This window comes from Sphaerodactylus townsendi, linkage group LG01, assembly GCF_021028975.2.
Source record: "Sphaerodactylus townsendi isolate TG3544 linkage group LG01, MPM_Stown_v2.3, whole genome shotgun sequence".
NCBI lineage: Eukaryota > Metazoa > Chordata > Lepidosauria > Squamata > Sphaerodactylidae > Sphaerodactylus > Sphaerodactylus townsendi.
Genome location: NC_059425.1, coordinates 155,406,583 through 155,427,420, shown reverse-complemented (window position 1 = coordinate 155,427,420; position 20,838 = coordinate 155,406,583). Strand labels below are relative to the sequence as shown.

Genomic DNA, 20,838 nt, shown 5'->3' with positions numbered 1-20,838 from the left:
CAGGTTGGCATGTTTCTGTGCAACTGTATCAATATATTTTTAAATGCCTGGCTGTATAAATTAAGAGCATTGGGTTAAACTGGATCCAGCATTATTGCTGGAGAAGCAAGCTAACGCAGCAGTAAAATGCCATCTTTACAGCTTAGTTCAGTCTAGAAGATGCCATAACTTGGCTGATCTGGACATATGGATTCATGCTGTAGATTATTGTAATATTTTGTACAGGGGTCTATCCTTGAAAACAACTCTCAAACTCTACTGGGTACAGAACATCACAACCCACAATTTTTGTTGCCTCACAGTCCCATCCAAACTTAGGGGCAGCAAGCCATGGTGCCACCCTGTCATTCCGATAGAGGCTTCCCAGCGGTGTGGGGAGGCTTAAAAAATCAAAAAGCATCCCCACCATCAGGAAGCCCCTATTGGGCAGAATAGATTAATGTCACATTTTTGGTGGCGTAAGTCAACCATCCTGTTCACCAGCGTAATGGGATGAACGTCCAAGAGGGAGCCAACTAAAGTCGGCTCCTCCCCAGCCATATCCCCAGTTTCCCCCCGCTACACCAGTGAGGGCAGCAGGAGCGCAGGGACACAGCATTGTGTCCCAGTGCCAGGGAGAGCAGTGGAAGCCACATGCCAGCTGTCCCCTTCACCACCAGGGCAAGTGCCCCAGGGAGGATAAATCTACTGGCCAGGCAGTGTGTTGCTTTCACAAGCAGATCCCCCCCCCCTTTGGATGGAGCTGTTAGGTTTTTCTTGGCATTGTTTCCAAATTCTGCAATACTGTAGTCATACCACATTGTTTATTTAAAGTATTTGCTATTTGTTTGAATTGATTTTGTAGTCTGCCTTGAGTTTCATCTAGAAAAAAATGGATATTAATGAAGTAAATAAATAAATCTGATGTTTATGGTTTACTAGTTGAATCATTGGCTAATAAACTGGAGAAAAATGTGTCTATAAAATAGTAATGTATGACAAATACTGCAGAAGTTGGAATTATATCATAATTATCATTATCATTATCATAATTGGAAAGTAATTTGACCATTAAAAAAACAACAAAACTAAGCTAATTTGACTATTTCATAAGTTCCAAATCTATATAAAAGGGGCAGAAAAATCGACAGAGATGTAAAAATGGATTAGTAGTAGGGCATCCACAGTGAGACACAGAAACCTCTCTCTCTCTCTCTCTCTCTCTCTCTCTCTCTCCCCCCAATTCTAAATATTCTGTGTTGACAACATGTAAACTCTGTACGTTCAGTAATCTCTTCTTGGTTTATCAAAGATAGTAAAGAGTGTCCTAAAAGAGCATCTGAAATAATCAAACTGCAATATATAATTTAGGTGGAATGTTGTGGGAGCAGGAGCTTTTTCAGAGTGACATTATGGACAAATAGCATTCCACCCACCCAGTCATAAAAGATGCTTTTAATGTTTATTGCCATTTTAATGAATACTTTACGGATCCATACTGAGAGCTTGTGAAATCCCTGTAAACAAAATAGTATGAATAAGGCTGTGCAAAACAAAAACATGGTTTTGGCTGGACTCTAAGGGCAAGTTTTCATAGTCCAGTTCATAAAAGGGAGAGCTATTAAAGGCCTTAAGGCCAGATACTTGATGCTAAAGAAAGTGGAAGGGAGGAGAAAAACATATTCCTGAGGGTATTTGGCATGAAACATTAAATAGCTACTTGGAAATATATATATTTATTTATTTAACGATTTGTTTCTGGAAACACACCTAATGGTACTACATTGTTGAAATGGTACTGGGTTTTTTTTCCCCTCATAAACCCTATACTGCAAGCAGCATTTTAAACAGAACTTTCTTTTTAAACTTGGCACCTCGACCAATGCCCATGGAGAAATAACTGGTTGTCTATAGAACAAATGTAGATTATATCCTGATCGAACATGTGAAGTAATTTGAAGTAATTATTTGAGGTACAAGTTGAGCTGCTAAACGTTCTTAATTTTATACGCCTGCAACCAGTAGTGGTGAAAGGCTTATCACACATCTGATGAACTCTAAATGAGAATTCAGTACATGACTACTTTCAAATCATTGCACGTATCCATATGGTTTAAAAGTCATTAAAATGGTCATTCACATTCCAACAAATGGCAATGAAACTGAAATTCTGTAGTGGAAAAATCTAGTTCCACAGATGGTAGAAGTGGGTAAGGGCACTGTGGATGATCTGCCTTTGTTTTTGATACACTTGGAGTCCCAAGACCAAGGTGCCCAGTGTGATATTTTGTTTTTGTAGTAATGGGGAAACATTTGTATTGCGGCTGCCAGTTGCCTCCTGGAGGCAGAAGTTGAGAGGCAAGTACAGGGGGCAGTGGCCGTCAGTGCATAATGACATCACTTCCACCCCCACCCCTTCCCCTGACTCCCCAGATGCCAGCTGGAAGTTGGTGCTGTCACTGTCCGACAGCACCTGGCTGGGGCTGTCATACTACCTATGCTCCAGCGAGCCTTCTGTGTCATTCCACTCCTCTTGTGCCCTATCCTCACCCATCACCACCAGCCTGGCAAGGTGCTGCTTGTTGGGACCTAGGAGCATTTGCAGCACCACAGTGAGCCTTCCCCACTGGAGATGGCCATCTTTACACCTGCACATTCCAGCACTGCCACCGCTCACTCACCCACCCCCAGCCTCTCCAACTTCTGAGGCTCCCTCATTGTTTACTCTCCTCCCCATGACATCATTGTACACTGACACAGATTGCTGTCCCTCACCCCTTTTAGCCTGCTTGCTTCCTCCCACCAAAGAGCTGTGCATTGGCAGGCAATGGCAGGAATCCCCAGGTGATTGCTCGCCATTGGCAGGTACCTGGGAATTCTAATTTGTATGGAAAGTTATGCTGAACTGTTTGTGTGTGCATGTGAGGGGAGAGTTTATATGCTGAAACAGAATGCAAGAATAGGAAGAAATTATAGGGGCAAGGTGAGATTTCAACAACTGAAATAATGCCTCCCAAATGGAAGACATCTGTACTGTAAAGTGATGAATAGCATTGATGAGATATTGTTGCTGAAATGGACCCACCAAATGGGAGGAAAATGCCCAGAGTTAAAGTACCCTTGGGGAAAATACAACTCCTATGTGGCGTAGTGGCGTAGGAGGTTAAGAACTCGTGTATCTAATCTGGAGGAACCGGGTTTGATTCCCAGCTCTGCTGCCTGAGCTGTGGAGGCTTATCTGGGGAATTCAGGAGACTGCCCTGATGATCTGGGGATGATCTGGGGAATTCAGGAGACTGCCCTGATGATACCCCCCAGGTTTGGTGCAGTTTGGTGCAGCGGGGCCAAAGTTATGGACCCTCAAAACTGTAGCCCCCATCTCCTATTAGCTCCCATTGGAAACAATGGGGGATGGGGCACCCCCTTTGGGAGTCCATAACTTTGGACTCCTTGAACCAAACCTCACCAAACTTGGAGAGTAGCATAAGGACAGTCTCCTGATGGTATACTGACATTTTGGTGCTGATATGTCTAAAATGCACTCCCTGCAGGCACCAATGTCCTGGTGCAAAAAAAAATTGGTCGTGGTGGAGTGGCCGCCCATGCGGGGGGGGGGGGGGCAGCCAACTCAGGTTTTGCACAGGGCTACAGTTTGCCCAGGGCTGCCTTGTTATGCCCCTGTCTAGAGCCATAAAGCTGAAAGGATTAAAGTGATAGGGAAAAAAAGTATTCCTTTTGTAAATAAAAGGACAGTAAGGTCATTTTAAGGAAGGAGGGAGGAAGGCGGGGGATATGGGAAAGAATGCCCTTTTCTGGGGTGCTGTGTGGTTTCCGGGCTGTATGGCCGTGTTCTAGCAGCATTCTCTCATCAGATCCTCTGAAGATGCCTGTCACAGATGCAGGCGAAATGTCAAGAGAGAATGCTGCTAGAACACGGCAATACAACCCGGAAACCACACAGCACCCCAGTGATTCCAGCCGTGAAAGCCTTCGACAATACAATTCCCTTTTCCATTCTGGACTTTTCTTTGGGGGGGTGCAAGCCTTGACAATCTAAGGCAAGGATGAACTAAGACCTACTGCAACTTCAAGTAAAGCTAGCCTCTCCTAAATTAAGAGTCCCATCCAGAGGGAAGTGAATCTACGGGCGGAAGAGGTATGCGGCTGCACTGGGAGTTCACTTTCCCTGGGGCACTTACCCCAGTGGAAGGGTGATGTTGCTGGTGTGCAGCTGCTGCCTTGAGGCTGTGACGCTGTGATGCAGTATTAGATGTGCAGCCAGCGTCCCAGCACTCCTGCCACTGCCAGTGTAGTGAGGTCATTCACAGCGTTACATGGCAGTCAGAAATCAGACTTGTGCTGTCCTTTTGGATGGCATAAGTCTATTTAGTTCCATAGAGGCTTCTCAGCAGTAGGAAGGCTTAAAAAAACTTTTTGAGCCTCTCCATGCCACCAGAAAGCCTCTTTGGAGGAAGCCGCTGAGCATGGCCACAGCTGGGTGCCCGACTCTTGGATGGGGCTACCCATACTGTTTAGCAAGTCCTGGTATATTGATAGAAGGTGCCATGCTTTCACTGTTCCCTGACTCAGTCTGAAAGCTTAAGCATATGGCAATGAGGCAGGGCTTTTAAACTGAATCACAGATACAGAGTGCTTAATATGTGGTTCTGCCTGGCAGGAGATACTGTTAGAGCAGGGGTGGGGAACATCCAGCCTGCAGACCGTACACGGCCCATGAAATCATTTGGTCTGGCCTGCCGTCGTCCATCCCTCCTGCACCTGGAAATTGGACGCGTCAAGAAGACAATAAGGAGGAGGAAAAGTAAGGGGGTGAAGCTTACCCTATGTCTAAGTCCCAGCCTGCCGCCATCTTGTTTCATCGCCGCTTCACGCTCATTCCATCTGTCACTTCCCTGCCCCCCCCCCATTTTGGCCAGGAATGTGTGTCAGCTGGAGCAGGCACCTAGAGATCTGTTCTGGGGGCTTAGAGCACCAAAGTGTGGCAGGAGCCACAGATGCTAATTACACCAGATGAAGACATGAAAGTGAGAGGAGTAGTGGAGGTTAGTCTCTTCCATTAGTCTCCCCCCTTGTGTTGCTGCTGTTAACCCTCTCCAATTCGCCACTGGTTGGAATTGGGTCTTGCCAAGTGTTTTAATTGGTGGACCGAGGGGAAGGCGGTGATGCTTTCACCTGGTGATTGGGTGAATGTCAGGAGTGGACTGTGGAGAGAACAGAATAGAGCTGTAATGAATTACTGAGGGGCAGGAGGGACATGGCCTTGGGATAATTTTGTATGGCACGCAAATGATATTATAAATGTCCAAATGGCCCTTGGCAGAAAAAAGGCTCCCCACCCCTGTGTTGGAGTCATTTACTAGTTTGTTTTGGGTATCCTTGGGGAGTGAGAGGAGGTGGCATGCCACCAAGAGCCAACCAGAAGGAACAAGAAAGGGCTTGCAAGTGCTTCACAAACCCTAATTAAAAAGTCACAACTTCTTTGATGGTATCAATTTACACTTTCTGGAGAGTTTCATTCTCAATCTGACCTTAGTTTCAGGTATGTCAGTGGGCACCAGCAGCAAATTACAGTTTAAAAATGGTTTTGCTAGACTATGTTTGTTCAGACCACAATGGGGAATTGCATGTCTGAATGCTCCAGAAAAGATGGAAAAACCCAGCCCTGCACAAAGAAATTTAAAGCCTCACTACATGTTAAATTTGCTCCAGGTCCTGGCTGGGTCCTTTTTTTTCTCCATAAGTACTTTTGAATTCCACATTGGAAACTCAATATCCAAGTCTGTGGGTCCTGATTTTAGTTAGGATAGGGGTGGCCAACCTATGGTGTTCCAGATGTTCATGCCTCACCGTGCACAGGAGGTCAACAACTGCTGGTAAAACCATAGGGATCCCCTAATCTGAGGCCATTTAACTCATGACAACAGTGTATTATGTAGTCAAAGATAGCACCAAGTCATTACTGCCCCGTGGTGTCACCTCAAATCATGGCAGTTACTAGGCAAGCTAGGTACTCATTTTACAAACCTCAGAAGGCTGAGTCAACCTTGAGCCAGTTACCTGAAACCGACTCTAATAGGCATTAAACTCAGGTAAGGAGAAGAGTTTTTGACTGCAGTACTGCAGCTCACCACTCTGTGCCATGGAGCTCCTTGTTATGTAGTTAGTGCCTTAAAATGTCTGGGAGAGAAGTAGGTGAGAAACAACCTCCTTGGCATGTGACTTGTTATTTGTAGAAAACCTTTGACAAAGAAAAGGGTTCAAATTTATTGTTTCACTACATGCACTCTGAGTGGTACTAATATGGTATCATTAGCTGATAGGACACCCATAGAAATGGTTAGCAGGAGGTGTATCATTTCTTCAATTTTTGCATATTTTATAATTCAAGAATATGCTGTTTTAAAACCCCTGCAATAGAATTAAAAAAAGAAAGATTGGCCCTATGTTTAAAAAGAAATCTTGATTTGTATTGTAGATACTAGTGGATAAATTTAACTTAAAGTAATAAAATATAATTTACAATGGATATTTAGAGATAGTTAATTGCTATTACAATGTTTGGAACAGACCAATCAGATAACATTTTTGCATGTATTCAATATTTTCTTAATCTTGTCAGTTATATTAATTAGTTAAAAATAATAAAAATGCCATTTTGGTGCCTTAACATCTATGCACTTTGCATGCAGAACTGCAGGTGAACAGATTAGCTAAAGACAGCTTTTCTCTTTATTGATAGCACATGTCATCAGATTTAGGGGAAAGCATTGTTAAACTTTTGTATCAACTAAATAAACAATCAAGCATACCTCACTAAGGTTATTTTAAAAGTTACTTTATTCATGTTGTATTGTTTAAATGCATTTCTTAATTTGAATGAACATGTCATTTTCCCTTATGCCTTTTTAAATAGAGTCCTTAAGGAGCAAATAGCTTACTACACATAGTCATTATGGAAGCAAAGGAATTGTATATTTAGAATTAATTGTTTTATATGCCATTAATGGATAACAGCAAAGTCCAAACCCTAGCTTCCTTTCCTTTCTTTTCCCCTGAAGCATTTAAGATCTGTATTCAACGTACACTGAATTAGTCTGGACTGCAGTGCTTGTTTATTCTGTACAAGATCATATGTTTCCCTTTGGATGCTAGACCTGCTCTGCATACAAGAGTCCGATGTGATGTTGACAATAACTTCACATAAAATGTTTGTTTACATCACAGCTCAGCCTTTAGGGGCCAAAATAACTTTTTAAATAGCAAAATGTACCAGAGAGTTAAACTATAAAACTAAGTAAAGGTACTCCTACAATAAAATGTCACTTTCAATCTAAGGACCTTCACAAACATTCCAATTCACTTTGAGTATTTTCATTTTCTGAAGTGAACTCACAAAACCAGCAACAAAGAAGCAATTTGGCTGGAAATATATGATATATCGCTCTATTGAAACTCTCAGATTGCTTAACTCTCTGCGTGTGCCTCTTGTCTCCTTGACGTTTTCTTTATTACGAAGCACAGAATTCTTAATATCCTTTTCTCAACAACATATGTGTACCAAACTGAAACTACCGAAATGCATTGTCAAAAATGTCATCATTTTACCCTTAATATAAAAACAAAGCAAACACATTTCGAGAAAAAACATCTTTAACTTTCCTACCTGGGAAAATAAATAACAATTAAATAAACAGCATGTGTCTGGCAAACTCCTCTTAGTATCAAAGTTCATGAATTAAGACAGGTCTCCATCTTAGTCCAGACAGTGTATGATACTAAGACATGACAGTAGGGCATTTTAGAACACCCCGCCCCCCCAGTCTTGCTATGGGCCTGCATGCCAATATGCTTTTTATTTTTGTTACCCAGATTTAGAACTCTGCATTTCCTTGGTGAATTGTATCTTGTTCACATCTGCCCATTTTCCAGTGTGCGCAGACCTCACTGAATTGTATTTCTATCTTATGAGGTGTTTGCTACTCCTCCCAATTTTGTGTCAGCTCCAAATTTAACATGTAGCCCCCCGCCACCCTGTCATCCAGATCATTTACAAAAATGTTGAAAAATACCAGACCCAGAACCAAGCCCTATAGTACCTTACTGGACATCTCCCTTCAATATAGATGATACTCAGCTCTATCTAAAAGATTCCACAGAGGCTGTAAAAACCATGAACACCACAGTGCCTTGAGGCAGTTTTGGAGTGGATGCAAACTTGCAAACTGACGCCTAATTCTGAGAAGGTGGAAGTGCTACAGGTGGGTGGAAGGTCTAATTCTCAGTGCTCCAATCAGTTCCCTGCCCACCTCACTATTCAGGAGTCTATTCTGCAGTGCTTTAGCTGACCTATCAGAGCATCATGTGGCTAGTATTAGGTATGGTTACTGTCTAGCTTAGCTTAGGTAGTACATTAATTGATGTTAGTGGTTAGGGTAGTTTGGATTTTTGCTTGTACTAGAACCATTAGTAGTTAGATTAGTCCTGGGCTTTGTTCCCCGTTTTCTTCCTTACCAAAACTGACTTATTGTTAATGTGAGGATTTGTTTTACAGTTGCCATCTGTATAGTACTATATTTTTGGAATTTGTTTTTTGTATTTTATTTAATTTGTTCTATTTATTGATGTTTTGAAGTGTTTGCATTGTAAAAAGTGATTTGATGTTCATTGCTGCTGTTGCTGATGTTATGATTATGATTGTTATTGTTATATATATTTTATTATTATATTGTTGTGCACCGCCCTGAGCCCTTTGGGGGGGGGGGGCGGTATAGAAATTAAACATTCCATTCCATAGGTAGGCCTAATCTGCCAGCACAGACAGCATATTGCACTTACTGATCTCCCCACCCCCCTATAGTAGTTAGTTTAATAAATGAGCAATTGGTTCAATAGAAACTGGCTTTACATTGGTTGTGGTGGGTTTTCCGGGCTGTGTGGCCGTGGTGAGACCATGGCCACATAGCCCGGAAAACCCACCACAACCAGTTGAAAACGGCCATGAAAGCCTTCGACAATACGTTGGCTTTACACTGTTTGATATCTTGAATTCCATTTCTCTCTCTGTCTCTCTATTACACACATAAATTTTAGTCACTTGGGCAATGGAGGTGCATTATATTTAACTTTTCAAATAACATTCTTGCTAATAGTCACTCTAATCATTTGGGTTTTTTTACAATGCTTTTGTATGGCTTTTGTTAGCTTGGTTTTTAACGTGACAGCTGTAGTGACTTGCAGTTCTACTGGATTTCTTGGCATTCTTTTTGCAACGCTACATCAAGCAGTGTAGTTTTTATTCTCTCGGAATAATATTAATAGCTACCATAATAGAGAAACGACAGTAATGAGAGATAATACTCAATCACAAAGAAATGTCAGTAAAAGGACTGAAAAAAATAATTTCACTTAACTGGCTATATATCAGAATAATATATAAATAGGATTGGGTCCCTATATAATGGTAAGGAGGAACTCTAAAGATAGAAAATGTCAAATTCCAAAAAAAAAAATACTCTCTACTAGAGTCCTAAAACCACCAATGACTGAAGCCTCTCTCATGCTGCCAACAAACACTGAGAGCCCACATGTGTTAGTTCTCAACGGCTTTTATGCTGAAGAGAGGCAGGAAGGCTGTCACTTACTTCTTGTCAACCTCAGCAGAACACAGTCTCCATGAGACTCAAGCCTTTCAAGACCAACTTATCTCTCTCAAGAGTTTCTTCAAGCTGTGATGAAGATTGGTCCTCACTGCTTAAAAATGACTAGGTAAAAGATAAGCCTCAGAGGATGTTCCATCCTATAAGCTCAGTCCTACCTCACCTCCTGAGAATCTTTTCATTACCAAGAGCATTCTCATTCATAGTTTAAAAGATCTTTGCAGCAGGAATTGGGTCTTTGCAGTTGCAATGCCCATTCTCAAAGCCCAATTTTCCTCACCCCATAGACCAGTGGTGGCGAACCTTTGGCACTCCAGATGTTATGGACTACAATTCCCATCAGCCCCTGCAAGCATGGCCAATTGACCATGCTGGCAGGGGCTGATGGGAAATGTAGTCCATAACATCTGGAGTGCCAAAGGTTCGCCACCACGGCCATAGACCTATCATATTAAAGGGTTTAATCAATTCTTGGGTATATAAAATGAATCACAGGTACAATTTGGCACTGGACACTTTACCCACGCAGTTCTGACCTGAACTGTGCATGCTTGCTATTTGCCTTTTACCAATGCATGGAAATCTGTGATCCTCTCAGAGTCTATTTTGGCCCTTAGCCTCCTTTGTTGCACTCTGAAGCAAGAAAATCCTAGTGCTGCAGTAATGCTACTCCTATTACTACTTGTGACACAGTTTCCTTGTCAAAAGGCACACCCTTCATCTACTTTTTGAGAAGTGCTGATGTCAAATTTGCATCAGGTCTTGCCCTCTAACATAGGTTTGCTTTGCTTTCTCTGTATGCTGTGGCTTGCAGCTTCAGGTGTCTGACCTGTGTGATCTGTTAGTCTATCACATTAACATGATTCCTCATAGCCTTCTTACATCATAGGGGTTGTGGTGTCTGCCCAAACCAATGTTTATCCTGATCTTTAGAAACATATAAAGAAATAACCAGAAACAGAAATTGGCCACAATATGGATTTAGACATGGATTGTGATAGAACGGTATATAGAAAAGCATTATTCTCTTTCCTATCAACCTGCAATTTTCAATCCCATCATGTAATTCAACTTTTGCTACCACCTTGGGAGCAATGGTCTACTTAGCTGCAGCAAAACCCCTAGAACCAGTCATTCCTTTTCAGTCATTGCTTTTCAGAATGTGGACTTGGAGTAATCTCACTCTTGAAGTCATCCATCAGCTATAGGAGAATGTACTGTCAACTTCTTAAATGTAAGTTTACTTTATTGCAGTTCAGAGGACTAAGGCACAAATCAAAATAAAGCACAATAGAACCACTGTTTAGTAAAGCAGAAAATCCATGATACAGATTTGTTTCAGCATTTTTAAAAATTACCTTGTTATATTCTGTACTGTTTTATTTCTCTACTGACGCTGGTTTTCATTAACATGGTTCTACTTGAGAAAATAAAAATATTATTTTAAACGCTTGGTTCTGTTTGGGGGGGGGTTGTTCATTTTCTAAAATAAATTTATATTATGTTATATTTTATACATTTACATTTTTAGAAGAGGAGTTTTAATACATACCCCATCTTTCTCTGCTGTAAGGAGACTCAGGCTCATTCCGCACATGCAAAATAATGCACATTCAAACTGCTTTCAGAGCTCTTTGAAGCTGTGCGGAATAGCAAAATTCACTTGCAAACAGTTGTGAAAGTGGTTTGAAAACGCATTATTTTGCATGTGCGGAAGGGGCCTCAAAGTGGCTTACAAACATCGTTCCCTTGCTCTTCCCTCAGCAGACACCTTGTGAGGTAGGTGGAGCTGAAAGAGTTCTGAACGAACTGTGACTTCCCCAAGGTTACCCAGAAGGAATGTAGGAGTGGGGAAACAAATCCAGTTCACCAGATAAGAGTCCATCACTTATGTGGAGAAGTGGGGTCTTCTGATTAGAGTCCACTGCTCTTAACCGCTACACCATGCTGGCTCCCAGTAGTTAGAAACTGTTCACTGCCTTAGACACTATGGCCGTTTCCGCACGGGCAGAAAATGACAGCCTGGAGACGGTAAAAACGCCGTCTCCAGGCCGCCATTCGCGACGGGCGAAAGGTAGCGCCAGCGCCTTCTGCTTCTGGTTGGTTCAGAAGCCGAGATTCCCAGAACGCTGGGAAGCGTTCTTGGAATACGCTGCCGCAGCCGCTGCCGTTTAACGGCAGTGGCTTCATGCCCGCCAAGACTCGGGTATCTTATTTTCCATTCTGCCTTCCAGTTTATGCCTGGGGATTTCCCCTGGCCTGTGCCGCTCAAGCACGGCGCCAAGAGTTGGGGCGTCCCCAGGCCTCGGCGACGCGTCGGAGGCCCAGGACAAGCCGTCGGCGGGCTGGGCGCCTGCTGGGCGCTGGCGCCCACGCCTTCCAGGAACATCCCGTCGACAGTCCCAGTGACTTCGGGTTGGCGCGGAATGCGCCGACCAGCCGTTTCCGCCGCCGTGCGGAAACGCCTATATGTAGAACATGGTCCATAAATGTTTCAAACAAATATAGTGACCTTGCAGAATTGTAGCACATAATAAACTATTATTTCTTCTACCCACCCGGAATGGAGGAGGAAACCGAGATCAGTTCCTCTGCAGGAAGTGCCTACTTTGGAATGCGGACTGTATGGCCTTATTCCCAGGTGGCAGGTGTAAAGTTGGGAGCCAAACTTCAATGCCCGCTCAAGCATATTAGTCTATATTTTCTGCCCCCCCAATGCCCCCCCGTGGCGCCCCTTCTCACACTTACCTTAGTTCCTTTCCTTTTCCTAGAACTTTTTCAGGCTGAACAGGCGCAAAACAAACCATGACCCATGAATTTACAACATTTTCTCAGCAGCAAGTATTTCATAAATGTATGGGTTTTATCATGTTCTAAAACCATCCCCCCCACCTAACTCAAGGACCTAAAGTGACCACTTAACTGAGTAATTGTTTTGGGACAACTACTACACATGATAATGCCTTACGCTGAGTCAGACCATCAAAACCAATGTTGTCTACTGTGACTGGCAGAGGTTCTCTAAGATGGATGTCTTTCACAAATTACTGTCTGATCCATGTCCTTTCCTTTCTTTCAAGCTCTTTTTATCTAATGATCTTGAGAAGATAGGAAGTCCTTATGCCTTTAATGAAAATATGGTGGAAAGATATTTGGCCACTGCCAATATAATCGTTGGGTCTCTGTCCACCAGTAAATAGGGGTCTACATTAACCTTTATTACAGTAAAAAAGTGATTTAGCTAAAATAGGGACAATCCATAAATAATGCTGAGAGTTAAGGTGAGGACATTTCAATATTATTTAGGATAAATTTTTCAAATCACGTTGGCAAACTCTATCTGAATATGGTAGGCTATGGTATCTCCTATAAAACTGCTGAAGGGACAGCATTCAGACATACAAGCATAAGTGCTCTGCAAATACAAGGGACTGATAGATTTCTGATGTAAGCTTGGGATATTTAGAGAAGGAAGGATGTCAAAGAACTGGTTAGAGCTCATATAATTGAACTGAAATAATATGGATTTTATATGTTTCTTAGTAGTTGACAGAGATTCTCTTTTCAAAGTCTTAATAAGTCATTCTTTGCTAGATCAAAATCTGTTTCTTGCATCCAACAAGAATAAAACTGATCTTGACAGTTCATAGCACAGGCAATACTTTGTTGAAAAAAAAACTTTAATCTATATTTAAATGCTTGCAGCCATACTTTAGCCTGAATAGAGCCTTGACCCAGTTCTAACCTTAAAATTACCCCAGCTACACATGTTGGGGTTCTTGTAATTCTGAGTATCTAGATCTAGGAAGCTGATTATCTAGATCCATTCTGATCTGGTTTCAGGAGGGGTTTCAGCACAGAAATGACCTTGGTCGTCCTGATGGATTACCTTTCATGGGAGAGGGACAGGGGGAATACCTCCTTGTTAATTCTCCTGGATCTCTCTGCTGCTTTTGGTAACATTGACCAAGGTATCCTCCTGGAGCGTTTCCATGGGTTGGGATTGGGGAGCACTGTATTGCAGTGGTTCCCGTCTTTTCTTTGGGGCCGGCTCCAGAGAGTAGCAGTGGGGGGATTATTGCTCCTAGCCCTGGGAGCTTCACTGTGGGGTTCCCCAGGGCTTGGTGCTATCCCCCCTATATGAAGCCGCTGTGAGAGGTCATCAGAGGATCTGGAGTGAGGTATCATCAATATGTAGATGACACCCAGCTCTACCTCTCATTTCCATCTGATTCAGGTGAGGTTCTTCGGGTGTTGGATGCTTGCTTGGAAGTGGTATTGGAATGGATGAGAACCAACAGACTGAAACTGAATCCAAATAAGATGGAGGTATTGTGGGTGGTGGGTCCCCATGTCCATGAGATCATGGGGCACCCTGTGCTGGATGAAGCGGTGTTGCACCTGAAGGACTGGGTACGAGACCTGGGGGTGCTCCTGGATTCTGCTTTGTCCTTGGAATTGCAGGTGGCAGCAGTAGCCAGGAGTGCCAACCAGCAGCTCTGACTGGTTCGCCAGCTTTGTACGCTCTGGTAACTTCTTGTCTTGACTACTGTAATGTGCTCTACATAGGGCTTCCCTTGAAGATGGTCTGAAAGTTGGAGCTGGTGCAAAATGCAGTAACTAAACTTCTGACAGGTCAATCTGGTAGGTTACATATAACACCAGCTTTGAACGAATTGCACTGGCTCCCTATTTGTTATTGGGCCCAATTCAAGGTATGGACAATTATGTTTAAAGCCCCAAAAGGTTCCATGACATTTTAACTTTGTATGTTTTAATGTGGGTTTCATCCCCACTTGTTAGTCATCCTGAGACTATGGTATAGGACAAGGTATAAATTACAGAAATAAACAAACAATTCATCCCAAACTTCACACAAAAGATGGTCTAAATTCTTATTGGCTTGAAGAATCCACATTGAGGCTCTATATATGAGCTGTGGAATAACTTGACACAAAAGATGGTCTAAATTCTTACTGGCCTGAAGAATCCACACTGAGACTCTATATATGAGCTGTGGAATAATTTTCATGCTGAAGACCTGCAAATCCTCATGGAATATATTTGCCTTCCTTGGAAAAGAAAATGTGTTCAATTGCTTTCACTGAGGGTTAAATTTGGTTTGTTATAAATTTGAAATGGGATTGCCAGTTGATATTAGGACAAAAATCAAGCCCAGGTATGGAATTTAGAAACTTGTTATAATTGGGTATCATCAGTTATCCAAGCCATAAAGATGGTTTTGGCTTCAGAGAAAACTATAACCTTCCATTTTGAATAACTGATCTGAAGTTTTTCAGACTTACAGTATTTTGAGAAGCAGTTTACGAGTCTTCTCAATATGACTGGATCCAAAATATAAGAATAGCATCATCTGCATAAGGGAGTAGGGTTAATGCATTTGAACATTAGTGTGAAGGATGAAATTCTGCTGAAGAGACAGCAATTGCAAGGTCATTCAAATGCAAATTGAAAAGTAAGGGTGCCAAAAGGGATAGTCTTGCTTCACTTTTCTATCGAGATGAAAGCACTCCATAAGGGGTCCCTTTTCTCCACAGCATATTTGAGCCACACAAGAGAGATGAGGAGTTTTTTTAATAGCCAAAGCAATCTTTGTCAATTGAAGTACGCTCCAATTTTCCCTACAGTCTAGTCCTAGATATAGTGTCAAAATCTCTTTTAAGATCTATAAATGTGACAAATAATTTACCTTATGTATTATATTTTTCAGAGGTAAAATTTAAGTAATGATCTTAAGGAGCAAAGCCCTTCCTAAAGCCAAATTGTTCTCATCCTAATATATTAATAGAGGTTATCCATTCCTCTAATTTGAGGTATAGATATGAATTATATATCTTTGCCACTGATGCGAGAAGGTTGATGGGATAGCAATTTGCTGCATCTGTTTTGGAACCTTTCTTAAAAATTGGAACAATAATAGAGAGTTTCCAAATCATGAGGATTTTCCATCAGAGGTTAATTTCATAGATGATTTGGAATAAAATCATAGCCCGTTGTGCTGAATTAGCCTTAAATGGTTAGGCACTAAATCCAGGCCTGGAGCCTTCCCTGATCATAAAAGTAACTTTCTGTTCAATGATCCCTACCAGTACAGATGCTGGGGACTGAATTTGGGATGTTCTGCCATAGCCCCTTCCCTAGAAGATTCCCCTAGACAAGAGGAAACTTAAACAGGGGCACTATTAACCAAGGGGAACGAGACAAGACAATGTGGTAAGGCATATCTGTTTACTTAGAACTAAAAGTTCATCTTGGGACATGCTGGCTAGAGGTGATTAATACCCATGCCACAGGAATACAGCACATTTGGAAAAGGTACTAAGTACCAGGATCAATTTAGCCAGGGAATTACATAGGTTAATTTCAGAGCAATATGCTGCTTACATTTCAATATAGATTTAGCTGATGAAGATAAGGAATTTTATTAAAAAATAGCTAATCAACAATAAATCAAAAAGTCCCTTTCCCAATCTAACATACACACATTTAATAATTTTAATTCACATGGATAGTTCTTAAAAATAAATGGGGGCTGCTACTTTTACCTATTAATAAAAGTACAGGAAATGATGAAACATAACTATCAATAAAAAGATAAAAAACTATCAATAAAAAGATAAAGAGAAGCAAACACAATCCACCCTAAAAATAATAAGAGATGGATAACTTGTCTGAAAGCTAATGCTGTTAACTCATCTGATAATGGGAATTCCATTCCATGGAAGCGTCTACCACCAAAAATCTGTTCGTTTTTAAGGGGTCATAGGACTTCTGTGTATTTTTTACTGATGTACTGAATAATGCAAACAGCAAAAAACAAAACCCATGGAAGTGGAAAGAAAGCTAAAGATAGTATTACAGTAAAAAGGGCTCTCGTGAATATTTTGTTGGTGATTTTGCGTAAAGTATAGTGATTATCTAATAATGTGGAGTTTGGGTTATTACTAGGGTTGGCAGGCCACCTGCTATGGTGGGAAACTCCCCTGACAACCCTCAACTTACAATTGGTAGGCCAGCAGGAAGAAATACATCCAAATTCTCCATCAATATGACTCCATGACATCATTTTCATGTCAAACCTAGAAGTGACACCATGCTGCCACTCTGACAGTACTCCCATGTTGCACCCTCAAAGGCTTCTAGGATTGCCAGGCAAAGTTCTGGCAACCTGGTTAATTCCTGTCTCTTACTCTTTCCTGCATAGTTGCATAGAATCATAAAGTTGAAAAGGGGTGGTAGTCCAACCCCCTACTCAACCCACACAACAGAAAAAGTAAATGGGCAACAAAAAGAATAGAGAGGACAGAGGTAAGGTGCAAGATACTTGGTAGAAAGGTGTGTTTGTTGTACATTCTCTTCTTTCTAAAAGACTACAATACAGGTAAGCTGCAACTCAAAACCAGACCTCTGCATTTGGAATGTATTTCCCTTTCTAGGCTGTAATATTAGTTGATCTGCCATTTATGCAGCTTTCAAGTATGCCAGTACTTTACAGTTTGGGTCCAAAGAAGCCCAGCACCGGAAGAATGCTAAATATACTGCTTCGGGTTTTGAGTACACATATATAGGGAAGTAAAGTCAAAGAAATAAAGAGTGGAATAAAAACACATGCTGATAATTGAGATGGGTAACAATCCAAATGTAAATATTTAACGTCCTGGTATCCCGCTCCAATCTCTAGTGATTTACCATCACCTAATTGGCTTCAGCCAACTCTGAGAGCCTCATCACACTTTCCTTTGATACATAACGTATCACATACATATGCAAGCATCAGTTCACAAATATGCTAAAGCTAGGCCAATAAATTAATACCAGAAGCAACTGTCTTACTTTTCCCTGATCTTAGACGTGTAATATTCCTTTCTAAACAATTATAATCTGTTTGAACAGCCAACTACTAACGTCACTGAAGTGACACTTTTGTGTCACTTCAAACACAACCATTTGGGCTCCCGATTACTAATGGATTTTAAAAACTTTTTAAAAAAAACCTCCCATTGACATCTCAGAATTCAGCCACATTTTATGAAAACTACTTTCTTCTGTTTTCAGGTTCTAACTTGTGCTTCTGAATTGTTCCAGAGGTTAGTAGGAGCAGCATTTTATATCTAGATGTTGGATTACACCTTATCAGCCCCTGCCAGCCTGGCCAATTGCCATGCTGGCAGGGGGTGATGGGAATTGTAGTCCATAACATCTGGAGTGCCAAAGGTTCGCCACCACGGCAGTATGCTGTCTGAGCTTCTGAAAGAACCACTATTTTGTCCTGCCTTTTTCCATGTCACATTTATTTATTTATTTATTTGTTTGTTTGTTTGTTTGTTTGTTTGTTTATTTATCAAATTTAATTATACCACCCCATCCCCAAAGGGCTCTGGGCAGTGTACAAATGAATAAAACAGTCACAATAAAATTCCAACTAAAACATCAGGTAACAACAACTTCAACCTTAACTTTAGAACAAGTGACAAAATCAGCAGTAAAGTCACCAGGGCGGTCAGACACAATAAATGCGTACTCCAAGAATAGAATATAGAGTGCTTGGAATGCAAGGGATGGCACCCTCAACAGCTGACCTCCCCAAAAGCCCGGTGGAACAGCTCCGTCTTGCAGGCCCTGCGGAACTGTTCTAAGTCCCGCAGGGTCCAGATGGTGGGTGGGGGAGAGTGTTCCACAAGGTCAGGGCCAGGGCACTAAAGGCCCTGACCTGGGTAGAGGCCAGTCATATCATGGAGTTGGCTTGGGACCACCAGCAAATTGTCCTCTGCCGAACGCAGAGGCTCCGGGCAGAAACCCCCAGGCTCCGGGCAAAGGGGGCAACCAATAAAGGATCCCCCTCTAGCAATGGTGGCTGAAACCCCGTTCCCCTCCCCCCCGTGACCCACCCACAGGACCTCAATCTTCACTGGATTAAGTTTTAACCTGCTTTGCTTCAACCAACCAGCAACTGCCTTCAAACAATGCTGGAGAGCCGCATTCTTTTTCAACAGCATGTCAATAGTGCTGCTATAGTGCAAATCTTACAACATCTGGTGCAGGGGAGGGAGCTGAAAAAGAACACAGTACAGAAAAAGCCAGGGGGGGAAATAATGGCACTGTTTGAAGCAGTCAGAGTGCTTCAGAGATAACTCATTGATGGATTGAAACAAGTTGTATGAAATGTCCATCCCTGTATCACTTTGCTCAGATTTGGATGACATCCAGTGTAGAAAAGCAAATCTAAAAGGAGCCAAGGAGTAACAACATGCTTCATCTCAAGAAGAAAAATGCAAATGTACAAGAAGTATACAAGAAAAATATAAGAAGAAAAATAATAAGTGTACAGCAAGTGTAGAGAAAGTGTATGGGCTATATGAAAAAGTAGTTGAACCCATTTTTGAGGTTTCTCAAAAAAGTGCACTAAAATTTACAAGGTCAAGGCAAAATTCAGCACATAAAGGGGAAAGGAGGAACAGAAAATACAGAACTTACCACTTCTTCATGGGTAGCACTTTCTACATTTATGCCATTGACCTATAAAAAAGTCACATTTGAAAAACCAGGTTAATAGCTGGCTTTAATTCAAGCATTAAAATAGTGACATGGTTGAATCAAGTATCGAGAATAAACTGACCTGCATTACTGCATCTCCTATAAATAACATTCCTGACTGGTCCGCTGTAGAGTTATAAAAGAATCACATATTAATGGAAAGAATTCCGACACATTTTTCTTCAGCAATTGTTTCAAGTGCTGTTCTTGTAACAGTCATTTGTAAAACTGCCTCTCTTATAAAAATGCTAGTAGCATAGCAATCATTCAGTAAAGCTAAATAGATTGGTACCAATTCTAAGAAAATTAAGAGAGCTACTTTCCAGTCACAAAAGATTATTTAATATGGCACACAAATGTCACTTGTCACTAATAATGGATTTCATCAAATTATGGAAGAACCGTGATTCATAATTTTCATTAGCTTTGGTAAGGCAGTAAAATAGGAATTTTGCATCTCTTGTTCTTTCCTCCTGAGAAGTTATGCAAAGACTACTATAATCAAAGGGGATGCACACAGAATTTAATAAAGCAATTTGAAGTGAACTTTGAATCTATTTTATTACTAGAGAAACATAATTTATTATTTCCACCAGTAATTTATAGTTTCGACAACATTAAGTTAACAGCAATGTCACCTTGCCAACAGCACACATTCCAAAGTACCATTATAGTATTTGTTTTATTATTATTATTATTATTTTAAAAGTTTCTGTTACATTACAAACTGTAGTGGAATATCTTTTATTAGGACCAACCAAAATATCATAAAATAATGAGCACAAGCTTTTGAATATTTGGCAATATATCTGTGTTTCACCTAGAATTTCATTCAGATACAATGTTTTACAAAATGTTGTTTTAGAGAACAGCCAAAATCTACATTTTAAGAGCCTAGTTCACATATGTGTTGCTGCTATCAAATTTTCCACAGCTCAGTATACTAAGCTCATATTTCTTTGCACTCACTTAGAAATCCACACCTTCATAGTTGGTTGAAATCACTACCATTTGTGAAACTGAGACTATTGTGATGACTATTTGGCATAAATCCTCATATTCAAACTCTCAGCTCTACCACAAATACAAAAAAACAAACATAATATGGAGTTAGGCACATGACCTGGAGGCTGGGAGTGAGAACTGCTTAACTCCAGTCCCACATTAACACTGCATTGAGGAAGTGCAGTCACATGAGGCTTGAGATTATCAAACAACTGAATTGTGCTACTACATTTCATTACATTCAGGGAGCAGCACTGTTATTATGTCTTTTGATTTCACTTATTTGTACAGTGATTGTGTAAAAGGAGCAGCAGGACTTCAGGCTACCTCCCCAACCTGCATGCATATAGGATGTTTTGTGATGGCAGCAGAGCTTGGCCTGCAGGTGGGGCTGTCACCCAGGACTTGCCAGGCCGATGTTCCTCCCTGCGGTCACAGGCAATGCCACCACCAGTCCTGTGGCAGGATTGCTGCCAACAAACCAGGGGCAATGGGTGGCCAGGTAGGTGGCAGAACTTGGTAGTCTGGAGGAAGGCAGATGTGTGCCAGGGTGGCAGACCCTGCCGGTGGCAAGCCATGCCACTGGGGTGGCAAACCCTGCCGGGGCAAGCCATGCCATTTG

The 20,838-nt window shown here is 41.5% G+C and overlaps 1 protein-coding gene across 6 annotated transcripts in view; it reads right to left on the bottom strand.

Annotated features, from left to right (window-relative positions):
- The window catches only part of SNTG2 (syntrophin gamma 2), a 354,452-nt gene that overhangs the window by 172,046 nt on the left and 161,568 nt on the right, over positions 1–20,838 (bottom strand). For all 6 annotated transcript variants that reach the window (XM_048497891.1, XM_048497919.1, XM_048497904.1 and 3 more), the window contains 2 exons: positions 19,294–19,337; positions 19,152–19,193 (listed from right to left, as the gene is read on the bottom strand). In XM_048497891.1, coding sequence (XP_048353848.1) covers positions 19,152–19,193; positions 19,294–19,337 — 86 coding nt within the window. The remainder of the gene's footprint in view (positions 1–19,151; positions 19,194–19,293; positions 19,338–20,838) is intronic.